At 43.8% G+C, this 9,844-nt stretch overlaps 1 protein-coding gene across 1 annotated transcript in view; it reads right to left on the reverse strand.

Moving 5' to 3' along the window:
• Window positions 1-7,488: 7,488 nt before the first annotated feature.
• Window positions 7,489-9,844, reverse strand: part of Ovgp1 (oviductal glycoprotein 1) — an 11,782-nt gene continuing 9,426 nt past the window's right edge. The window contains 4 exon segments of the mRNA XM_075981688.1: window positions 7,489-7,736; window positions 7,739-7,898; window positions 7,900-8,846; window positions 9,769-9,844. The exon segment at window positions 9,769-9,844 is cut by the window's right edge and continues 60 nt beyond it. Of these exon segments, the coding sequence (XP_075837803.1) occupies window positions 7,591-7,736; window positions 7,739-7,898; window positions 7,900-8,846; window positions 9,769-9,844 (1,329 nt within the window). The 3' untranslated portion in view covers window positions 7,489-7,590.

Here is a 9,844-nt window from a genome sequence, read left to right on the forward strand (position 1 = left end):
TGCTGGAAATATAAAACAAAACCCTGTTCCAATGCTAACTTTGGGGAGTTCCCATTTTCTGTGGGTTATATCTGATCAAATGAAAGATATTTGTTAGTTTTATAAGTTAGTTTAGATTGACTGGCCATGCTGTTTGATGAACTATCACCTCTCCTAATCAAGAGTCTCTACTTTTGAATCTAATCTTTATTAATCTTGATGGTACCCATAGCTTTTCTTCTCCTTTGGAAACAAAAGCAAAACCTCTTCCCCAAGGTAACACATATCCTGGTTTTCATCCTTCGAGTTCTGGTTCCTTTATATCATGGCCCTCCTCCCCTCAGCAGCAGCAGAGATGACCAGAGTCAGACTGGGGAGATAAGGTGGTGGATTTTACCTCCATTTTGAAACTGGCCCCGCCTCTTCCAACTCCTGATCTCATGTTTTTGTTTTTGTTTTTCAAGACAGTGTTTCTCTGTTGCTTTGGAGCCTGTTCTGGAACTCACTGTGTAGATCAGACTGTCCTTGAACTCACCGAGATCCACCTGTCTCTGCCTTCCAAGTGCTGGGATTAAAGGCATATGCCACCACCACCCAGCATACTGATTTCCTTTTTAAGAACATGTTTAGTAATTGTTTTTCTCATTCCCTAACCAAAAAGAAAAGAAGAAAGAAGGAAGGAAGGAAGGAAGGAAGGAAGGAAGGAAGGAAGGAAGGAAGGAAGGAAAGAAGGAAAGAAGGAAAGAAGGAAGGAAAAGGGAAAGAAAAGAAAAGAAAAGAAAAAGAAAAGAAGGCATATGCTGCTGCCACCTGGTGGCAATATTCCAAACTTACAAGACATATGGTCTCCAAAAAGCCACTAGGGATAAATCCTAGTCCCACTGCCAGTCACCCCACAAATTACCAAGCTACACAACTGTCACCCACATTTAGAGAGCCTAATTTGATCCTATGCAGGTCACCCCCGCTGTCAGCCCCAAGTCAGTGAGCTCCCACTACCTCAGGTCAGCTGTTTCTATGGGTATTCCATCCTGGTCTTGACCCCTTTGTTTATATTATCTCTCTTCCCTCTCTTCAACCAGACTCTGGAAGCTTGGTCCAGTGCTTAACTGTGAATCTCTGCAACTGCTTCCACCAGTTGCTGGATGTAGGTTCTATGATGACATTTAAAGTAGTCATCAAGCTGATTACAGGGAAAGGTCATTATGACTTGACCTCTCCACTGTTGCTTAGGGTCTTAGCTGGAATCATCCTCGTGGATTCCTGGGAATTTCCCTAGTGCCAGGTTTCTCCCTAACCCCATAATGGCTCCCTCAATCAAGACAACTCTTTGCTTGCTTTCCCTCTCTGTCCTTCCCCCATCTCAAGCATCCCGTTCCCTTATGTTCTCCCTGCCCCCTTCTTCTCCCTTCCCTGTCCTGTTCTGCCCTCCCTTCTCTCCCTGCCCCACATGCTCTGAATTTACTGAGGAAATTATTTCCCCCTCCCAGGGGGATTCATGTATGTCTCTCTTAGGGTTCTCCTTGTTACCTAGCTTCTCTGGGATCCTTTACTTCACATCCAATATCCGGTTATGAGTGAGTTCATACCATGTTTGCCTATCCCTACTACATGAACTGGCTTTTTGGAGCCTATTCTCTATGGAGGGATACCTTGCTCAGCCTAGATAGGTGAGGGGAGAGCTTTGGTCCTGCCTCAAAGTGGTATGCCAGACTTTGCTAACTCCCTATGGGAGGTCTTACCCTCCTTGAGGAATGGATGGGGGAATGGGGGAACAGGAAGAAAGGGAGAGGGAACTGGGATTGGTATGTAAAATGAAAAAAAAAATGTTTAAAAAAAAAAGAAAGCAGTAGTCTGAGCAAGGCATGAGGAGTAAGCCAGTAGGCAGCACCCCTCCATGGCCTCTGCATCAGTTTCTGCCTCCAGGTTCCTGCCCTATTTAAGTTCCTGTCCTAACTCCCTGTAATGAAGAATAGTGATGTGTAAGTGTAATCCCTTTCCAAAAACAAAACAAAACAAAATTGGTCTTGAAAGGTTGAAAATGTGACTGGAAAAATCAAGTCGTGTGACAAAAGTGTTTTCCTAGACAATTATCACTTAAGCCCTGCTCCCTTTCCCACCCATCTCAAAACAGCCAAGCAATTACCATCCCAGCTGTTCAAAGGCTACTCCCATTTGACATCCGTGTCTCTGTCCACTGTCAGTCTCTGAACACCCAGACTTTCTTAGTACAATTAGAAAGCTTGTGTTTCGGCATATTCACACATAAGCACTGAGTCTGTGACCCTGAAACAACATGGAATAATGTGTGCAAGGCATAAGCTCCGCACTGTTCTCGCTTCATCATGTAAGTACTCGTCATCAGTGGGCTGATGAGATGGCTCAGAGGAGAACAGCACTGAGCCTGGTGACCTGAGTTTGGACCCTGAATCCACAGAGTGGAAGGAGAGGACCAGCTCCATCCAGTTGTCCTTTGACCTCCACAGGAGCACAGTGGCATGTGTCTGTACACACATGAAATAAATAAGCAAATGTAATTTATATAAAGTCACCAATAATCAGGTTTCTAATGTCACCATTACATTTAATGGAGGTGTCCATGTAGTAGGCACACACAAGTATATATGGAATAAGTCATAAAATTTGTATTTCTTCCTGCACCTTCTCCACTCCAAATTTTTAGTCAGCAGTCTGCAAGTTATAGAGCTAACTATCTAACTGGGAGAAGGCAGTAGAACTCTGAAATGTCCTATTAAAATGCACATATTTTGAACCAGCGAGGTGGTTAAATGAGCAAAAGTCCCTGTCATCAAAACTGACCATCTAAGTTTGATTCCAGGACCCAAATGATGTCAAAGAATTAACTCCCACAAGTTGTTGTCCGACCTCCACATGTGTGCTGTAGCATGTACACACCCCATACAGAATAAAAAATAGCAATAATAAACTAAATTTAATGTAAAAATTAAACTATATTTTACCTGCTTTGATCACTGAAGAGCTCTCATTATGTTGCCTGTAGTTTCTCCTAGGAGGCAGGGATGGGATGAGAAGCTGGACACATCTTCAGGGAGAAGCAGGGGAGGCAAGGACAAAGTCCTAAGCAAATCAACGATGGTGCTGGGGAAACCAGCATGGAACTTTGTGTAGGAGTCTCAGGAAAATGCAAAGAAGGATATAATTTTTTCTTGAAATAAGAAGCCTAACTTAGCCTCTTACTATATGTGCAATATTAAACCACATTCATTCTAGAATGTTCTCATTTGAATTGGAATCTTTGTTAGTCACTTTCCTGACATACTTTTTCTTCTGCTCTGTCTATATCTTGGCCAGTGCCCAGGACCTGACTACATCCAGTGTCTCCAGAACTCCATGCTGAGCTGATGAAACAAGGGGTGTTTTCCTCCCAGGAGCAAGATTATTGGGCACCTTTAGGTGACAGAGAGAATGTGAACCTTGTACAAAACAAAACCAAACCTCAACCCCGCCCCCAGCAAGCATTCTTACCAAAGAGGAAACCCACAAATTTACACAAACACCCTGCACAGTCAACATTCTGTCCCTGCACAGGCTGGAGCAGTGGCAGAGCCTGCTGGGGAAAATCCCAGGCATCTTGCCAGGTAAATCAGCTAATGTCTTCCTGGGGAGGGGCATACTGTGTATGGAAGCTTTATTTCTGCGCCTAGACAGTCGTGAACAGAGTTCCTCCCATGTCTCCTTCATGTTTACATTAGTAGGGTTAGCTGTAGGCTTCTTCTTCACCCATTACCAGCCAGCCTTGAGCAGGGCCCCTTCAGCACCCAGCCTGAATAACGATCAATCTTGCTAATCAAATACCTTCTACAGACAAATCAGAGAGTGATAGAAACTCATGCTCTTGGAACCTAGACAGCTTCACTCCCCACTGTCTCTGCAACACATCCACACCTGCACAGAATTAAATTTGCTTTCATCTAAAGAAATAAATGGTGCTGGTTTTTCACAGTTGTATCTCTCATTTTTACTTTGAACTTTGAAAATCCCCAAGTTCCAAAGGTTTTTTGAGAGGATGGCAAAAGAACCGCATTCTAGGCTGCGTATCAACCTGCATGTATGTATGAAACCATAGAACAGTCCACTCCCAACACTGTTATCCTGACCCTCTCTGCATTCCCAGCTTGCGTATAAACCTGCAATGCGTGTATGAAACCATAGAACAGCCCGTTCCCAACCTGGCTATCCTGACCCTTTCTGCTGTGAGTGGTACTGAAGCTGGTGATATTGCTCAAAAAGTAAAAGTATTTGTCACACACACAAGCCTGATGACCTGAGTTTGAGCCCCACGACCCACAGTGGAAAAAGAAAATCAAGTCCTACAAGTTGCTTCTGACCTCCACATGTCTAGCCTATGTCTTTGCTAATTTTGTGAAGCTTTAGCTATTTGGAGAAACTAAGTCATATAAGAAAACTGCAATATTCTATAAAAGTGCACTGTTAAACAATCAGGAAGACGAGGTTCCCAGTCTCTTTGTGGGCTGAAGTCATATTTTTAAAAAAGCTGCAATATTCTATAAAAGTACACTAATGTTTAAACATCAGAAAGACAAGGTTCCTTGTCTCTCTGTGGGCTGTCTTTAAGGTTTAAAGTTTGATTTTAATGATAAAGAATCTCAGTTAAACCTTCATTCAAATTTATAAAGCTCAAACTTAACAGAGATAAAATTGTAAAATCCTCATCTACTAAAACCACAGACATAGGTTAATGGAGGAGCCATATTGTCTCTGAGGGAATGCTGGTGTTTGTCTAAATAGCAGACTTTAGGAAATGGAATTTCTTGGGCCCTAACACCCTAATAGACAAAAATATCAGCTCTGGTAGCAGCAACTGAAGGCTATCTCCAAAGACGGGCAGCAAGGGACTCCAACTGTGCCTTGCTTTGAATGTGGTAATGTTAACCTCTAGGCAAAGAACTGCCCCATGACTAACCCACCACCCAGCCCCCACCCAAGCACTGGACACTGTTGGGTTCACCGCCCTGCTCTGACTTACCAAGTCCACCCTACACAGGAAAATCTCTCAGACTTTTTGCGTCTAGAGGCCAAAGGCTGATACTGCCTTGTGTGGCAGCCAAAGATGGAAGACCTCTACTCCAAACAACACTATCAAGATCACCGTAGAGGATCGCAGGGTGGCTGTCCAGGCAGCAGGTAAGCCTGTCGTTTTAGTTGTTACAGACGTCATCTAGTTTATGCTTCCTACTCAAATTTTCCTTCTCTGATCTCACTGGTGGTGTTGATTGTTCGCCCTGTTTTATCAGTTTAACAACAGCCAACACCAGGTTCTCCCACAAAGGCTGCAGCGGCCAGGTCAGTCCATTTTGTAAGTAAAAGCCAGGTCTTGCTTTTTCTTTTTTTTTTTCAATAACCACAGATTTTTTAATGCGCATGGTAGCTCACACTTATACCACAGCTACTTGGGAGGCAGGGAACAGAAGATTGTGTGTTTGTGACCAGCCTGAGGTCTATAGCCTTCCCAAGTCAGCTAGAAGGCAAGAGAGTGAGGCTTCATCACAAAACCAGCAAGCACTAACAAAGCATGACCTTTGTTTTCGGTCTCAGGTTGTGGGATATTTTATTCATTTTGCTTTTTGTGGGGCTCATCACCCTACACCCAAGTTAGGTATACAATTTTGGATTTTCTAAGATAGGTAGATTATGGAGTATTTTTTTTAAATTTACCAGACACAAATGAACTGGAATTCAGTACCTTGTGAATGTAATCTTCACTTGATAATTGTTCTTACTGTATGCAGTCATACTATGTTAAAGTTAAAACTTTTCTCTTTTGTTTAGAAATGAAAAAGGGGAAATGCTGGGGAATATTTTCAGGTTTGTGATTTTTGTTTATGTTGCATTTGTTTAACTCTGTGAAGCTGTGTCTAAAACACCTGATGGTCTAATAAAGAGATGAATAGCGAGGCAAGAGCAGGTCTTGCTTTCTCTCCACCTACTAGGTCTCCTGCTGCTAAAGGCAAACCCACCGACAGGTTTACCCTGCTGGCAGGTTTCATGCTGAGAGAGGAAAACTCACAAAACAAGCTTCAGTGTAAACACAATTGAAGCTACCATGCTGTTACTCAAATGTTTACTTTCATTTAAAAGAACTTGCTTTTCAATGACTGCTCTCAACAACCAAGCCCTTATGTCTCACAGTAAATGATTAGATGTTTCCAGAAGGAAAAAAAAAGGAAGTTTATGCAAGTTGTAAAGGTCTAAGGAAGTGATTTAAGGTATGTGAAAAACAATGAGACTTAAATAGAATATGAGGCATGACTTCAAAAGGTCAGAGTCTTAACATTAATCATTGGGGTTCTGGTAAGTTATTAATGTAGCCTTGGTAAAAACCCTGGCTACTAAAGCTTTTTTTTTATCACAGGCACAAAATTTATAAATTTCTCTTGGTATCATCAGAATATAGTCCATTTCCTACAAAGTGTTGCCCAACTAACTCACGGCACTTAGATCTAGAGACTTCAGAATGTCACCTACAATCATTTTAAACAAACTCCCGTCTCCCACTTGGTGATGTCCTGCTTTAAATAAATTCCAACTTGCTTCCCAAGGGAAACTCTTCTCAGAATCTATGTTGTAGTAGGCTTTAAGCAACACCTAAGGAGAAAGTTCTAGAGACTGGCATGTTGCATTAAGACCATAGAGATGGGCAAGGGGGATGGCTACAGTGGTAAAAAGGCTTAACACATAAGCCTGACAACCCAAGTTTGAGCGAAGAACTACATGAAGAGCCCGCCTGTATGCATGTGGTCCATGTGTGTGCCTTCACCTAATGCTAATTAATTAGAAACAGTTTTAAGTCTGGGTTCTGAGAACAAAATCCTATTCTCTGGAAGATAGCCATTTCTCTTCATTGCTAACCCATCCTTCCAGCCACTATAAAAAATAGCTTTAAATTAATGTTTTGTTTTCTCATCATCTTCTTGAGGAGTAAGTAAGTAAGGGTGTTTTTATAAAATAAAATAAAATTTTCCAAACAGAAAATGTCCCTGGAAATCCACTTTCTTCCTCTCCCTCACAGCTCCCCTCGAGGATTGTGGGAAACCTTTCTAGATGAGATAGATTTTGGCTCTGGTCCCCAGTGATGTTGTGTGGGTACTCGTGTTAGAGACGGAAACTCATCATCTACAAAGAGAAACATCTCTATAGACTAGACTCAAAGATGTTTCCAAAACCAGCAATGGAGGGAATTCACCTTGAAAGAAAGAAGCTGACAATTGGATTGTTGACGACATTTTAAGAATCTCAGCTTGAGCTGCAGAAATCACCCCGAAGTTAAAAGTACTTGCTGCTCTTGTACAGCCCAAGAATTGGGTTGGTAGTACCCATGCCAGGCTAGAACTCTGATTCCAAGAAGTCAATGCCCTCTTATGGCCTCCACAGACACCTGAATGTGTAGGGCACACACGCATAAAACATAAAAATAAAATAAATGGAGGGACCACAGGAAGATTCTCATGCTTCCAGTTTATTCAACAGAAAGGAAATTGCCCTATGGTGGCTTTGGTGCCAGCTTAGCCCCACAAAATGCTCATGGGTGGCAGCCTGAAGTGGCTTCTGTCATATCATATAGAAGAAAAAGCAAGGGTTTTCCCCTAGGATTTGCCACCAAGAGAGTTCATTGATCCATAACAATGTGTCCTGAATTTTCTTTTTCTTAAGAGAGAGGAGATTTGTTCGAAGAGTTGTTGAGTTGACAAAGGAGAGTTCCCATCAGTAAGAGTGAAGCCATTTTCAAAAGAGAAAGGAGCATATCCTGGGGACAGAATGATGGAGCCAGAGGGCAGCATCCTGTCCTCCACTTCTACGTAAGGACCAGTTCACCCATCCTGGGAGTAAGTTTCCACCTCAGTAATCAAATTTCCCCCACTCTAGAGATGTATTCTGCCCATTGGGGGTAACTGACATCTCTCTAGGGGGAACAGTAACCCTTTCAAGGGCCACAGCCTTCTTTCTAGACGTTCCCTCCTCAATGGGAGTCATAGTCTGAAGATAGGCAAGAGTTGTAACCATCTCTGCAGAAGTCACAGACTGATTGCCCACTGTGGCCGTGGTCTCTCCCCAAGGGGTCACAGACTGATTACCCACTGTGGCCGTGGACTCTCCCCCAGGGGTCACAGACTGATTGCCCACTGTGACCGTGGTCTCTCCCCCAGGGGTCACAGACTGATTGCCCACTGTGGCCATGGTCTCTCCCCCAGGGGTCACAGACTGATTGCCCACTGTGGCCATGGTCTCTCCCCCAGGGGTCACAGACTGATTGCCCACTGTGGCCGTGGTCTCTCCCCCAGGGGTCACAGACTGATTGCCTACTGTGACCGTGGTCTCTCCCCTAGGGGTCACAGACTGATTGCCCACTGTGGCCATGGTCTCTCCCCCAGGGGTCACAGACTGATTGCCCACTGTGGCCGTGGTCTCTCCCCTAGGGGTCACAGACTGATTGCCCACTGTGACCGTGGTCTCTCCCCCTGGTATCTGTGTCTGGACTATCACTGTCACCTCAGTGATGGTCTCAGACAGAAGGTCCAGTGAGGTTGTAGCATTTGCCCAAGGAGCCATGGTGTTACTTCCTAGAGCTACAGTATGTGTTGCAGGAGACATTGTTCTCCCAGGGGTCACAAATCCACCATTAGGGATTGTAGTCACATTTTCATACTTTCTGGGGCCCTCAGCAGCCATAGCCTCTCCTCCTGGCGGCAGAATCTTTACAGCATCAGTGGTGAACTCCTCTGTCACAGGCAGACTCTCAGAGCCAGGTCCTGAGGAATTCACAGGCGATGTAAACCAAAATCGTGGCAAAGGGGTTGAGTTGAACTCTGGAGAAAAATTATCAGAAAAAAAAATGGTAAGATTTCCACCTCTCCTTTTCCTTTCCTTTATCTACTCCCAACAACTCCAAAGCTGAAAAATCTGACCCAAAAATCCAGCATTGAAGAATTTCAAGATTTACTTCCCAGAGGGAAAAGATAAAAATCTCACCACACTGAAGACCTGTTCCCTTACCCTGAAGTGTTAGCATAGACCCAAACTGTGGGCCTTATGTGGATTTGTGGCATTTCTGGTGGCTAATTCATGGAAGGCTCTTAGGTCCCTTTGTTTATACCCTCACTTTAACCTCTCTGGGTACCTCTAGCCAGACCCATTGTTCAAGGCCTAATTTGTTGTTAGAACACCTCAAAAAGAGGCCGTCCATAGCCATATTGGAGGAGGCGTCAGAAACAAAGCTGAGGCCTGGAGACTCCAGATCACAAGTGGTAAACCTTAGATTAGAACCCGTGTAAGTGCTTGTCCTGGCTGAGCTTCAGCCCTGATCTCTAAGGGAATGCAGCTCTTACATTCGATGTCCCAACTGCCAGTGCAGCTGCTACTATCAAAAGGTGTGTGTGTGTGTGTGTGTGTGTGTGTGTGTGTGTGTGTGTGTATGTATGTATGTATGTATGTACAGCTTTTCTAGTCCCCTTGTTCAAGAAATGAAAAGAAAAACCAGGAATGAACGTTAACTAGGAAACAGTATGCTGTTAGACCATTAGCTCATTTAGTTTGTCAAAATGTCCTGCGTCTCGGATTATCTCACTTTCAGATGAGGCAAAGAAAGATCAAGGAGGTCAAATTTGGTTGACATTAAAGTTTGCTGTCTTCCTTCAACATCACGTCAAAGAAGTTACACCCAGCAGAATAGACCCACCAGTGTCTGGTCCTGCCACTTAGAACCCTGCCTTCCTGGTCCTCATTACTTACCTGCCTGTACCAAGAGCTCATTCAATATATGGACAAGGGGGAAAGGGCCATTGCCACAGAAAGTGCCGCTGACGTC

The sequence above is a fragment of the Microtus pennsylvanicus genome, chromosome 7 (assembly GCF_037038515.1).
Source record: "Microtus pennsylvanicus isolate mMicPen1 chromosome 7, mMicPen1.hap1, whole genome shotgun sequence".
Classification (NCBI taxonomy): Eukaryota; Metazoa; Chordata; class Mammalia; order Rodentia; family Cricetidae; genus Microtus; species Microtus pennsylvanicus.